The sequence below is a fragment of the Artibeus jamaicensis genome, unplaced genomic scaffold (genome assembly GCF_021234435.1).
Source record: "Artibeus jamaicensis isolate MK-2021 breed Jamaican fruit bat unplaced genomic scaffold, CSHL_Jam_final scaffold_584, whole genome shotgun sequence".
Classification (NCBI taxonomy): domain Eukaryota; kingdom Metazoa; phylum Chordata; class Mammalia; order Chiroptera; family Phyllostomidae; genus Artibeus; species Artibeus jamaicensis.
In genome coordinates, this window is record NW_026522048.1 from 1677470 (window position 1) to 1691994 (window position 14525).

General features: G+C 36.1%; 1 protein-coding gene across 3 annotated transcripts in view; it reads left to right on the top strand.

Annotated features, from left to right (window-relative positions):
• Positions 1–14525, top strand: part of ATP2B1 (ATPase plasma membrane Ca2+ transporting 1) — a 127740-nt gene that overhangs the window by 46836 nt on the left and 66379 nt on the right. For all 3 annotated transcript variants that reach the window (XM_053658798.1, XM_037150715.2, XM_053658799.1), the window contains exon 2: positions 13800–14239. In XM_053658798.1, coding sequence (XP_053514773.1) covers positions 14032–14239 — 208 coding nt within the window. In that variant the 5' untranslated portion in view covers positions 13800–14031. The remainder of the gene's footprint in view (positions 1–13799; positions 14240–14525) is intronic.

Sequence of the window (14525 nt, forward strand, 5' to 3'; positions counted from 1 at the left end):
AGAGCTCAGAAGGGTGAGGAGGGGGTCCAGTTTACCAGGGATCAGGGTGAGAATGGATGGTCAGAGAGGCATTGAGGCTAGCTAGACCTTATTACGAGGTATGGTAAAAGGAAGGGGACAAGGATAACTTGTTTAGTTAACAAAATCCAGGAGAGGCTTGTTTTGAGGAGACTGAAGGGAATAATCTACTAAGTTAGAGATGCATAAATAGATTGTTTATGACTAAGAAAAATAAGTTTCTAAGAGAACTAGGAACTCAGTTTTAAACGCCTTAAACAAAATTGCTCAACCAGATGTTATGTCTGTTTGACGGTAGCTAATTAACCAGATGGGTATAATAAGAGGATAAAAAAGCAAGTGAGACATAAGAACAAAACTGGACTTGCAGACCATTGGGAAGTTAGCTTTTTTAGGGAGGCAAGTATACAATCAGAAAGGGTCTTCAACTACCTTTGAAGTTGTAGGTCAGAGTGTATGCACAAGATTCCATGTAAGTGAAGAGAAATAAAGGGAGCTAAGGGTGTACCAGAGAGAAAATCTTGAAAGTAGAATAATTTCAAGTAATGACTTTTCATGTGAGGCTCTACCCTTCAATAGCAGTCACAGAATACAAAATCAAAGTCTTGGAATGAAGGTCAGGAACTCTGTGAAACCAGAGTGTTTGAAGGATCATCAACTGGATGGGATGCAGTGGTGATGCCTTAACATTCTCTTAAAGTATAGCTTACCTTCATTTTAGCCCGACTCTGAATGTGTTGCAAGAGTGAGTATTGATTTACTGAGTTGCTCTTTAGTAACCACAGCTGGAAATAACAAAAAATAAATAAATAAACTGTCAAATTGTATAAATAAAGAAAAAGGAGATAAAGATGTAGAAAGTGTCTTGTGCTCATAGTTCTGTAGTTGTTTAAGTACTGGGATAAATAATTCTTGAAATCTAGGGTTTTTAATTAAGAAAACAAAAAACTCATGTTAAATTTACAGATAAGAATTACACCCCCTAAATATTGCCAGATTTATTTTTGTGGGCTTATGCAGTGACATAATGAGCATCCTGTTTCCTTAAGCCTTTAAGTGTAGGTTCTTGTGAACTGACAGGATAGAAGCTCTTAAGAACTGAGTAGGCTGATAGAGCAGCTGGTGTGACACTCAGTGTTCATGTTGTCTTCTAGCTCCTGAACAGAAGGGGGGAAAACAACACTGTTTTAATTTAGAAATCTCTTCTTTGACTATAGCTGACATTCTCAAAACCAGTGAGACTAGAAAATGGTAGAACATTTTGTTCTCATATTTAACTGGAGATATAATATGTTCTTACATTTGCTAGTAAGCTACACAGGATTATATAAAAATAATTCTCTTTATTTTTGACCTTTTTCAAAGACATATCTTTTGCTAGGAGACTTATGATGAAAGTTTCTAAAATGTCTAAATAGAATAACAGAACAGTAGAAAAACAAAGAATACTTTATTTTGGGGGAGAGCAGAAGGTGGTGGATCTAAATTATAGTTTTCTGTTAAATTGTTAAAATTTAATACTTTCAGGTGTTTTAAAATTATTTACATATGTTCAAAATGTAGCTGTATGAGCCTCCACATTTTTTACTTTAAAAGAAGGAAATCATTTGCAATATTTATATAAGATTTTAATTACAAAAATATTAATGTACTTAATATTAAAAACTAAAACAATTTAAAATAACACCTCAGAATATTTTTAGAATATGATATGCTTTCAGTTATTCATGCAAATTAGGAACAGCATAGTAACCATGAGTAATTTGCTAATATGGTTGTCAGGAAATTTTTATTAAGGTGATAATTCAACAGTTTGTTCCTTCATCAGAGTTCGGTACATACTTTTTATCTGTAATAGTGTTTCTGCAGATCAGTAGCATCAGTACCACCATCACCAGAGAATTTGTTAGAAATGTGAATTTGTGTGCCTACCCTAAATCAACTGAGTTGAAATTCTGGGGCTGGGGCCCAACAATCTGCTTTAAGGAGCCCTCAGGTGATTCTGATACAAGCTGAAGTTGGAGAACCACTGGTCTCTAGTATATAGAATTCATACATACATGATTTTAATAATTCACTACGTGCCCCAACACTTTTAAATTTATCTCGGTTGTAGTAAATTCAGAGGGATTGTTTTTGTGTAGTTGGTTGGTTGGTTTGTTGGTTGGCTAGTTGGTTGTTTTTTGGCTCTCATAAGTACAGCCTTGCAAAATTAAGACAACCTTGCAAGAGATACAGGTACCTCATTGTTTGAAATAAGATAATTCTGACTGACTTGACCATAAAGCAAAAATGTGTGTAGTGAACTTGAAGATGTCTGTGTTTGGGGTCATTCACATTAAAATTTTATCACATACTCTCCTTAATTAAGTACTCTGGCATAAACAAACAATCTGTGCTAGAAATGACAGTTCAAAAGCAAGAGTAATTGTCTTACAGCTGTAGGGAGGGGAAATGAATCACCATTTTATTGGACATATTCTACTTTGGGCAAACATATTTCATTATAAACTAAAGGCTATGGGGGATAGAAAGTGTGTGAGGCTAGAATAAGTAAGGAAATCTGATGGTTTTATCACACTTTCAGTAAGCTGACTGCTATAGTGTGGTTTCATCATTGTAATTGAATTCTGAAATTTTAAAATACAAGAGGGAATTGGAAAAAAAAAACTCGTAAAGGCACATGCAAATAAATTTTTACCATTATCTGTAAACTGATCTCATGCTTGCTGACTAAAAACAGATGAAAACAATTATGGTCAGGATTACAGTACCACCCAGCCTCTCCCCGCTGACTCCCTTGACAATTATTCAAGAAGAGGAACAAGCAGTGGAAAATGAGAATGAGCAACCAGAGATGGCAGTGTGCTGGGAGCAAGAGTCCAGCATCAGAGAAATTAAGGCAACATTTTGGTTAGCAATAGTAGAGTTCGCCTGTAGGTTCAGGTAAGAGGGACTAAATGTGTCATTTAGATACAGAAACAAGAGTAGTCAGCGGTCACCTTGAAGATTAGTTTCAGTGTAGCACAGGAGAACCTAAATTGAAATGTGTTATCTGTGAGTTGGAGATAAATTAGGAATAGCAAATTTTGGAGAGGATAATAACTGCCTTAACTGGGTAAGATTTTAATTTATTATTTAGATCTAATTGCTAACTTTATTGTGATTGATTTGGTATCATTTTAATTTAACATGGATAAGCCTAACAAACTATCTCTTAAGTAAATGTATCATTTCATCCAGGCTTTATAAAACTCAGCATTGTTACTTTGTATGGCCTCAAGGATCTAGGACACTGGATTAAAACTACTGTCACATAGCAGTCATTGTCGAATTCATTTGAAAATCTGAAATACCTTTTAACTCTTTTGTCTCTAAAGGAAAGTTTATGTATCTTGCTACATACCAAGGTGGTTTGAAAATTCCTTGAATGCTGTGACTCTCACATCACTACACACCTAGCTTATTATTTTAAATATAGGATTATTACGTGGTGTGATTTTGCTCTGTTGTTTGGATTATCATCATTCACTATTGTAAACCTGTCTTTCAAATCAGTTTTTAGTTTAAGGTTCAAACAAACATTTCTATTTAATAAACATTAAACATACTATATTCCAAACCAGTGGGTCCCCCACCTTGTTTTTGGCACCAGGAACCGATTTCATGGAAGACAGTTTTTCCACAGAGTAGGGTGCAAAAGGATGGTTTCAGGATGATTCAAGTGCATTAGAGTCAAGCTTACCTCCTGCTGTGTGAACCAACTCCTAATAGGCCTTGACTGGTATCTATCCATAGCCTGGAGGTTGGGCACCCTTGCACCAGACAGTGCTAAGGATTAAAAATAAATGACACAAATCCTGCCTTGAGATCACAGTTCATTGGGGGAAGACAGGGAGTAAACAAATCATTGCAGATGTGTTACAAAAGCTACATAATAGAAAAGCAGTTTTCAACCTTTTTCATCTCATGGCACACGTAAACTACTAAAATTCTGTAGCACTCCAAAAAACCACATTTTTGCCGATCTAAAATAAAGAGGTATAATTTTCATAGATTCACACAGGATGTTATGTTGGCTGTTGTCATTTTTATTTGACAGTTTAAGGGAAAAGAGGTCAGTGCCCCTGACTAAATAGTCAGGTATTGCATATTTTAAAAATTCTTGCAGCATACCAGTTGAAAATTGTTGTAATAGAAAAACAAATTGGTGCTTCCACTATTCTACTTTTTCCCCACCCTGAGAGGTTATTTGAAGTGGTTATCTGAATTTATTACTGACAGCAGCTGTAACTTGCCCTTCAGAGTATTGTGCCTAGTCTTCCCCTATGGAAGAGTCTAGTAGGTGATAAAGTAACTTACCGAGGGAAGTGAGACTAATTTTAGTCCACACGGATGCAGCGATGGCATTCATGATCCTCTGAGACTCATCAGGCATTGTAGGCAGTGCTTATTTTTCTGTTTTATCAGTTACATAAAACTGAAATCCTGTTTGGTGAATTTAATCTTGTTTATACATGTATCAGTCTTCACTCACCTGATAAAAATTACTTTTCTAAACAAGCTTTATAGTGTTTGTGGGTTTTTTTGCAGTATGTATGCTTTGCTTTCTTTAAGCCCCATTTTAAAAGGAAAAGATGTGAGTTCAAAGTAATGTTAAAATTGTATACCTTGATACTTTGGAATGTTTTAATGAAATAATTTGAATGTCACAAAACTTTGTAAAAGAAAGTTGCTATCACTCATTGATATGCATAATACTAGATCATCAGCTCTTTCTGCCAATAGTAATGAGTACTATTAAATTTCAATAATAGTACTCATATTTAGTGTTTTATAGTACATTATCATAATTGTTAAAAAGATATAAAAATTACAGGGTATGAATCCAGGTATTAGGTCTTTTTTTTTTAATCTGCAGAAAGTCACTATATAAGAGCATTGAAAGATCATAGTATCTCTTGCTAAGCTATGGAGATCAAAGGTGAATAAGGTGTGGTTTTGCCTTTAAAGAAATTTTCAATATAATGGGCCTAAATCTGGGCTTAGTTATGTAGTAGTTATATTCTCCGATGCTTCTACAGGAGCATTTAAGGTGGTGAGTTTCAGATAGTCCACACTGTCACTGCTGACTTCTAGTTGGGCTGGGTGAGCTGGATTTCCTAATGTATGAGGTAGTGCTCTCTGTCACTAAAATGCCAATAGCAGCCACAGTGAAAGAACTCTAAAGACCAGTTACGTTCTCACAACTACTTGTCTACAAAGGGAGTTGAATTAGTTTTATGTTAAAAGAAAAAAAATAAAATGATTTCTTGAGTGTTCTTTTTTTAAAAGGCTGTAGCCAAAAACTTTTTTTAGCTTTTGATCAATCAAATGACACATCTAACAGCTAGGGTGGTGCTGTCCGTTTGAAATACATTGCCAGTTATTTCCCTGATCTCAGCCACTCTCAAACCTGTATATTGTTATGATCTATCCCATGATTTAAATGTTGGTCTTTTGCTCTTCTTTCTAATGATTTTGTGAGTAGTTAATGCTTGCTTTCTTTTATTATAAGCATCTTTATTCTTTTTGGAAACATTATATAAGTGTTTGGTTTCAATGGCTATAAAGTGAGCAATAAGATTTTACCTCCAACGTCTCTTTCAGCTATTAAAGTCTCTGATTCTTTACTTTGTAACCATTCTTCAACAGAATGATGGCTTTTTAAAATTTATGTTTCCTATTTTATTTTGGTTTATAAATTTAAAAAATATTCTCTTAAGTGAATGGGAAAATATGCTGTCTCTTAGAGGATATTTTTTAAAAATGCAAACCTATAATTTGTCTTCCTATAGAATCAGTCATGGAATAAGACATTTTGTAAATACTAATTTTTTAAAAAATTTACTGAGACATGGGATAGAGTTAGTAAATAGAAATTTGGATGAACACTTCAATTTATTTTAGTATATCAAATGAAAATCCAAAGATACTTCATTTAACTCTTTCAGTATGCATATCTTAAAGGAACTGTTTGAATTTTCTTGGGAAAGAATATATGAAATCAAAAGTAACTTTATACACTAAAGTAGTTACAAAATCTGTAAACATTAGAAAATTAAGATTTGGGTCTCCAACTTTTTATGTTAGTTTTCAGATTTCATTCTGAATTGGGAGTGATTTGAAAAAAATCACTTGGAATCTTGAACTGCTTGACTCAAAGGATATTTTAAGAGATTAATCAAAGTTTAAATTAAAAGATTGGTTTCTAACAAGTAAATTGCTTTTGATTTATAACCAGTTTGTTTAAATTTAGGGTTGAAATTAATCAATAACTTTCCTAAGCTTATGCCCACAATTAGCAGATCTCAAGTTAGATGGTATTTTCAATCCTCTATATAAAAAAAAGTAACTTTTCTTGTCTGGATATTCTGTCTTGGAAGTAGCCTTACCTAAAAACTAAACAGGATCGATGGAGAATGGGGTGCTAAACAGGAAGTCAGTGGTATACACAGAAAGCATGCTTACCGTATTAGGACCAGTGATATAACCTTTTAAAGGGAATGGATTTTTAAAAAAGATTTTATTTGTTTGTTTTTAGAGAGAAGGAGAGAAACATCAATGTGTGTTCCTCATCAGGGGTCCCCTCATGTGCCCCCTGCTGGGGACCTGGCTGGCAACCCAGACGTGTCTTAGACTAGGAATTGAGCTTGCGATCCTTTGGTTCACAGGCCACTGCTCAGTCCACTGAACCACACAACCCAGGGCATCAGCATTTTTTTATTATTAACTGTTTTACAGTATGTATTTCATGGTAATTCAGACCTGCCAATGCAAAGTTTAGTGAGCTTATTATCTGTAACACAAAAGTTGGTGTCTCTTCTTCATTCACTACTCTTTTTGATACATTTAGTCATCATCTCATCTTGCTTTATCGGCATAGCAGATACTAGGCTATCATCAGGATTCTCTTTTCCTTTAGGTTTAGAAATATTTCAGTAAATGTTCCTCCTGTGAAATGGCTTGGGATCCCCCTTTTAGGAGGGGTATGATCTGAAGAATGGATCTGCAAATATTTTTCAATAACAACAAAAATAAGTAAATGTATTTACCATTTACTGTGCGCAGGCTAAATTCAAATTGTTTTTACATGTACTAACACATATATTGAGGTGTGCATTTACTGTTACCGTGTTTGTATTTTATAGATGATCCTGTAACATTATAGTTGTCTTTGTCCAAGGCAAAATATTGGGCTGGCCAAAAATCCATATGGTTTTTTTTCTGTAAAATAAAAGACACATTTTTTACTTTTACCAATAACTATTGATTTTGAAGTTTTGAGTATGTCCCCTATCTCCTGCGTGATATAATGTTGATTGTTCTCAATTATTGTCTTGTTTTGATTGCTATCAACTTCACCTGGCCTACCCGACTGTAGAGCACTGTCCAGCAAGAAATCTCCAGCATGAAACTTCACAAACCACTTTTGAAATGTTTGATCAGTCACAGCACCTTCCCCATACACTGCACAGATCTTTTCTTACGTTTCAATTGTGTTTTTAACCTTTCTTAAAATAATCAAACATGATATGCTGAAAATGTGTATTTTCTTCCATCTTTAGTATTAAAATGGCTGCACAAAAATTTACCAATTTTCATGAATTTTTTTAATGCATGCTGATATGACAGTATGACAGCTGTTACAATACAATCTAACAAAATGAAGTTACAGACAACTTTATAGCTACTAGAGCCATCTTACAGAAAAAAAAATTGGGGGGGTAACCCAGTAAAATAAATAGGTCTGTTATTTCCCTTTCTTAGATGTTAGACTCTTGTCATTATTGCCAAATCGACTTTGGATGTGGAAGGGGAAAGCATTTATATCCTGTTAATTAACATTGAGGTAATGCATACTAAATTTTAAGCAGAATGAACCTTTGTTTTTGAGTATACATGGTCTGTCCAGAAAGTATCCAGCCATGCACTATGAAAAATAAAGACATTTATTGAAGAAGATACAAAAAAATGTACATAGGACAGTGATGCTTCACTCCCCTTCAAAGACGGCACTTTGGGACCTCATGCAGTTCCAGTTGCCATCAGCTGCCTTGTCCTATTTTCCCAAATCCGATTGGCTATCTGAAATCTCTTCCCTTTCAAAGGTGACTTTAGTTTTGGAAAAAGCTAGAAGTTGCAGGGTGCCAAATCTAGGCCTTAGGGGGGCTGGGTCACCTTGGTGATTTTTTGATCATTGGCCAAAAAACTCTGCATGAGACACAGTGCATGAGCGGTGGGTGCATTGTCATGATGAAACTGCCAGTCAGCAATTGCCCTTAGCTTCGGCCTTCTAAATCATCTGAATAGTTTCCACAGAGGAGTGTTGAAACTTAACGCAAAATTTGATACAGATTCGTTGCTCTACTCAGTCATTTTGAATGTGATGGGCACATGGTACTCATGCTCACTCAAGGGCATCTCCCACCCCCACTGACTAGTACAGTGATCGCTCATTGTTCATACATGTGCATTCCAGTTCACTCTCCTTGGCTGCCAGGTTAAATTGATGTCACGCAAACCATTCTTGGTTATGTTTCTGGAATTAAATGGAGAAACCATACTTTGTACCAATTAAATTTAGCTTTTCATTGTCACCTGTCTTTCTGGATCCCGATTTTGTCACCTGACATACTTGCTGACTTAGTTAGGTTCAAGTCACCTTGTGAAAGGCGGAATTGAAATTGTATTATTAACAAAGCTGTATTTTTGTGAGCTCCACTTATTACTAGGACCTCACAGCCATCTTTTTGTCTTTCGTGGCCTTGCCCATTTATTGTAAAGTTTATGTGTCAGCTGGAATCTACCTTATTCTTTTTTGAAGACTAACTATTTTTGCCTAACTCTAGTTTTAAATTACATCTGTCTTTTACCATACTTCCTGAAGACGACCAATGGTGTTTTGATCAGAGACGTAATATGGGGACTCTAGGATAACTTATGTAGGCCAAGGGCCTACGTGGACTAGCTCTGTGTTTTCTTTAAATACCCCTCTTTCGGGGCCTTGGCTTCTACTTAACATTTCTTCTTAAACTTTACAAATGGAATATCAGAATGTTTCAGAGGGTGAAGAGAAGCAAAATAGACGTTCTGTTTTCTGTTGTATCTTAATCCCAAATAATGTGTCTCTTTCTGGTTATCATGTTGTAGCTAACAAGTAAAAAACAGAACTTTTTGTTGTCCTTAACATTTTTGTCAATCCACTAACAATCAAACCTCAGTTCTCAAACAATTCAGTTCTTGACCAAACTGTTCATGAAAAAAAAGTCTGAGTTGTCTGACAAAAGTTAGGGTCTCTGTTCTTGACCCAACAACCCTTTCATGCTAATATGTATATGATCAGCCACACATCTCAAGCAGCAAACAAAGGCGATTTGGTTTTCAAACAAATCGGTACTCAAACAGTCTTCTGGAATGAATGAATTTTGAGAACTGAGGTTCCATTGTACTTCAGTGAATGGAAGAGAGAAGAGTAGGTAGAGAGAAAAATAGTAGATGGAAGAAGCTATAGACAACACACTGATATATAACAGGTAGGTCATCTGTAATTCAAAAAGTCACTTTTAGAAAGTGACTTATTTGTAGTTGGTGCTTTTTCTTTGATTTCCCTTTCTTTAAACAGGGAACTGAACATGATTGGTAATCATGTACTTATTAAGCACTATGGGTTGGAAAGTGATTAAACAACTCCAAAAAGGAATTTATTGACAAATTACTAAAAAGATCAGGGATAGGACAAACTTGAGGCATTGATTGAAAAGGGGGCTCAAGTGGGCTGCAGTAACAGGCACATTTCTGCTCTTTCATCCTCTGTCCCACCTTCCCGTGCAGGGGCTTTTTACATCTCAGATTTAACTTCAGTAAGAAGAAGCAAGTCTGCACCCTAGAGTCACAGCAGAAGCCTCATTGCTGAACCGGGGATAGACTGACTACCTTGAGAGCTGGGAAGGGCAGATCTCTGAATAGAAGTGGGACTACTGCCTGAAAAATGTGGGCTGGCAAATAAATAATAAACTACTTATAATATCTCTTGAATTCTGCTTTTATTAAATAGCACATTTGGTATTATTTTACTGTTTTTGACCAACAAAAACTCCCATTTCAACCTAATAAATGTGAAGGCTTAAAGTGGAAACAGTGTAGCAGAAGGAACACAAATATTCAGACCATAGTTCTATTACTTAGTAGCTCTTTTATGTATGCTTATTGTTCAGAAATTTAGGGGCACCCAAATAATGCCCTTATCTCCTTCTTGAATTCTTTCCAGAGAAAAGGTAAGGATTGACACATTGAAATAAAAAGATTAGTTTTAGTACTGACAAAAGCTGAAATGAAGGACTTGGTTTTTGTGTGACATTAGTGATACTGTGAACTAAACAGAACCCAGAACTAAACATTTATTTATCCCCACCCCCCCAACACTTTGAACAATAGGTTTTTTAACCTGGGGGTTGCCCCTGATAACTCAGATCAGAATGCAAGAGTCCGGCAGACCTCCGGCTCCGGAGGGAAGGCCAAGAAGTAAAGAGGTTACATATGTCTAGTTGCTCTCAGAAAATCTCCTGTCAGGCACCTCACTTCACCTCAGTGGTAATTGGTCGGGTTGAGGCCAGAATATGTCAAGGAAAATTCTTTAGTGGAAATCAGAGGAATGATGACATATGTGCCCCCAACACAGAGATTTGTGAATCGTAACTAATTTATGTCTAAATAAATAACAATTTAGTGTAGGGTTGGTATGACACTCAGTTGCCAACTAATTCTGAGTATGAAAAGTTAGGGGGATTTCAAATAACCACCTTCTCCAGTTTTTGAAATTGTGTTGTTATAATAATTGGTGTGTGAGTAGGAGGAAACCCATTTTGCCTGGGAGATGAGTAAATTGGCAATAATTGGTCCAAGATAAGGGTTTATGAAATGGGAGGAAGCAGACCATGAAAGAAAGTGTCTTACAGCATCCATAAGTATCATATGCTTACAAATTAAACCCAAGGCAGGCAGAATTTTTCTCCACCAGCTATCCTCAACCAGCTGGTATGAATTCAGAGTTCTTTTAAAAATTATTATTGTTATTCTGTTACAGTGGTCCCAATTTTTCCTACTTGGCCCTCCTCTACCCAGCCCACATCCCGCTCCCACAGTCAATCCCCACACCATTATCCATGTCCATGGGTCATTCAGACGTGTTCTTTGACTAGTCCCTTCCTTCCCCTTCTTTCCCTGTTATTCCCCTCCCTTGCCTCTCTGGCTTCTGTCAGTGTGTTCCATGTTTCCATGCCTCTGGTTCTATTTTGCTTGTTAGTTTATTTTGTTAATTAGATTGCTCTTATACATGAGATCATATGGTATTTGTCTTTGATTGACTGGTTTACTTCACTTAGCATATTATTCTCTGGTTTAATCCATGCTGTCACAAAATGTAGGAATTCTTTCTTTGTGCTGCATAGTATTCCCTTGTGTAAATGTACCACAGTTTTTTGATTCACTCATCTACCGATGGGCACTTAGGCTATTTCCAGCACTTGGCTATTGTAAATAGCACTGCTATGAACATTGGGGTGCTTTTGAATTGGTGTTTCAGGATCCTTAGGATATATTCCCAGCAGTGGAATCCCTTGGTCAAAAGGCAGTCCATTTCTAATTTTTTTAGATAATTCCATACTTTTTTCCACAGTGGCTGCACCAGTCTGCATTCCCACCAACAGTGCACTGGGATTCCCTTTTCTCCACATCCTGGCCAGCACTTTGTTTGTTCATTTATTAACAAGAGCCATTCTGACAAGTGATATCTCATTGTGGTTTTAAATGAGTTCAAAGTTTTCAGCCCAGTCTTCAGTCCATTAGTTCACACAGCGTGCTTCCTGGACCAATAGTATCAGTATTGCGTGGGACTTTGTTAGAGAAGCAGATAGGGAGCCTGCTCTAATCCCACTGAAAATAAAACTCTGGAGGTGAGGCCCAGTGATCTTAACAAGCTCTGTAGGTGATTTTGATGGATACTGAACTATGAGATACCATGAGTTGCAAATATCCCCATCACAAAGGCTAAAGATTAATTGCACTAGGCAGTAATCTTTTCTAGTTCCTAATCATGAAACACTTATTAAACAGGGAGCATGAGGTTAAATAGGTTAAAATAGAGTTTAGCCTTGAATGCCCAACAGACATGTGCAATAGGACTGTATTTGCATTCTATGAGATTAGTGGCATGATGCCTAACTAAACTAAATGTAATAGCAAAATGCACAAGGGATGGGATGTAGATGTTAGAGTGAGCGAGAACCTGATGGGGAGTGGTGATTATAATTTGTGTAGGGTACAAAAGAGGCTTTTCAAAGGAAAAGTTAGTGCAACCCAGTAATTGACTGAAGCTGGGGTGGAGAGAATCAAAGATGATTGAAAATCTCAACCCCAGGGAATTAGGATAATGGTGATAAAGGAAGGGAGCTCTCTAATTTGGGAATATGGTGAATCCATTGTTGGCATGTTAACTTTAAAGTGATTTTTTAAAAATATAGATGGAGAAAGTTGAGAACTCATATTTAAGTAGTATATAGTAAGAAGAGAACTTGACAGTGTTTTGAAGAAAATTGAAGTACTGCATGCATTCTTCCCTCAAATGCTTTACTGAATGTCTGCCATGTTCCTGGCACAGTTCTAGGTTCTCAGGATATAGTAATAGACAAACCCTGCCTTCAGAACTAAGACTGTAGATGGAAGAAGACTAACTGCCCCCCAGCAAAAAAAAAAAAAACAGTAATGAACAAGGTAATTTAATAATACCGAGGGCCAGCAAAAAAATAAAAATTGGAGTAACATTCAGTAAAAAGTGACTAGGGAATTGAGAATTTCTTCAGATACCTGGTTGAGGGAAGACCAGAGGTAGTGACATGTGACAGAAATCATGGTGGATGATAATTTTAGGAAACCAAAATATGGTGATGTCACAGAGTGCCAAGGAGAATTGAAGAAAAACATATTAGAGGATTCGTTGTGCTTCTTGCTTTTTCAGAGGCTATTCTATATGAAATGTTTGGAGAGAGATCTGTGTGTTGAGAGAAACATGGGTTTAGAGACATCCCAGCTCATCCATTTTAGTCATTTGTTAGCTGTGCAGAAGCTTTTCATTTTCTTTGAGGCCTACTCTTCTTACAAGACTAATGAGTAGCCCTGGCCAGGTGGCTCAAGTAGTTGGAGTGTCATCCTGTATACCAGAGCAGTTTGCAGGTTCAATTCCCAGTCAGGGCACACACTTGTGTTGTGGGTTTGATTCTGGGTGTTTACAGGAGGCAACCAGCTGATGTTCCTCTTTTCCTCTCTCTCTTTCTCTCAAGTCAATGAAAACATAGCACTGGGTGAGGATTAAATACTAGAAAAAAAGAGTAATGAGTAGTAACACCTGATGGGATTACATTGTGATGATTAAATGAGAATGAAATTAAAGCAACTAGCATAGTGTTTGGAACATAAATACTTAATGATAACTGATGATAATAATAATAATACTGAATGACCATAAAATTCAGTCATGTGAAATGCAGGTTTATTTAGTCATGTGATATGCAATCTTATTTAGAGGTTACAATTTGATCTTCTACCATGCATAGCATTGTAAAGGAATGAGATTATAGTTCTTTTTATTATTAAATGATGAGCTTTAATTAGCTTACCTGATGAGATTTATTTACATGCATAATATTCTAAGATGGATTTTAGTAACTTGTATTTTCTTCTTACAGATGCGTACATCTCATGATTGATATGAAGAAACTAGTCATGGGCCAAAGGTCAAGATACTTCTCTGGGGAATGCTGATGCTGCTTTACAAAGTCATATGATGAGTGTTTGATTTAAGAAAGATTTTCATATTTGGAAGATTTTCATATGTAAAAGATTTTCATCTTGGAAATATATCAAGTGAAAATTAGAATCTTTTGGGAAACATTTTCCTTCTAAAAAATTATACTTGTAATGGGCGACATGGCAAACAACTCCGTTTCATATAGTGGAGTGAAAAACTCTTTGAAGGAGGCTAATCATGATGGAGACTTTGGAATTACGCTCGCAGAACTGCGGGCTCTCATGGAGCTCAGGTCTACAGATGCATTACGAAAAATACAGGAGAGCTATGGAGACGTCTATGGAATTTGCACCAGGTTGAAAACATCTCCCAATGAAGGTAAGTTTTATTACATTCGATTTTAGTGTTTTGTGTGGAGAGTACTGTGTACTTGCTTACATTGACCATGCTTATGTTGTCTTGGCTGTTTGTATGATTACGCCATAATTTTAGTGACATTAAAGGTGAGTTAACTATTAGATTAGCGCAGTTAAAGTAACTTTAGATCAAGAAATAATGTTGCAAGTTATTTTTTTTTTTGGTTGACGGGAAAAAATATTTTGTACCGTTGTACATATTATTGCTGCTTGTTTACGATAGCAAGATTGTCTTTCCCTTTGAGCTC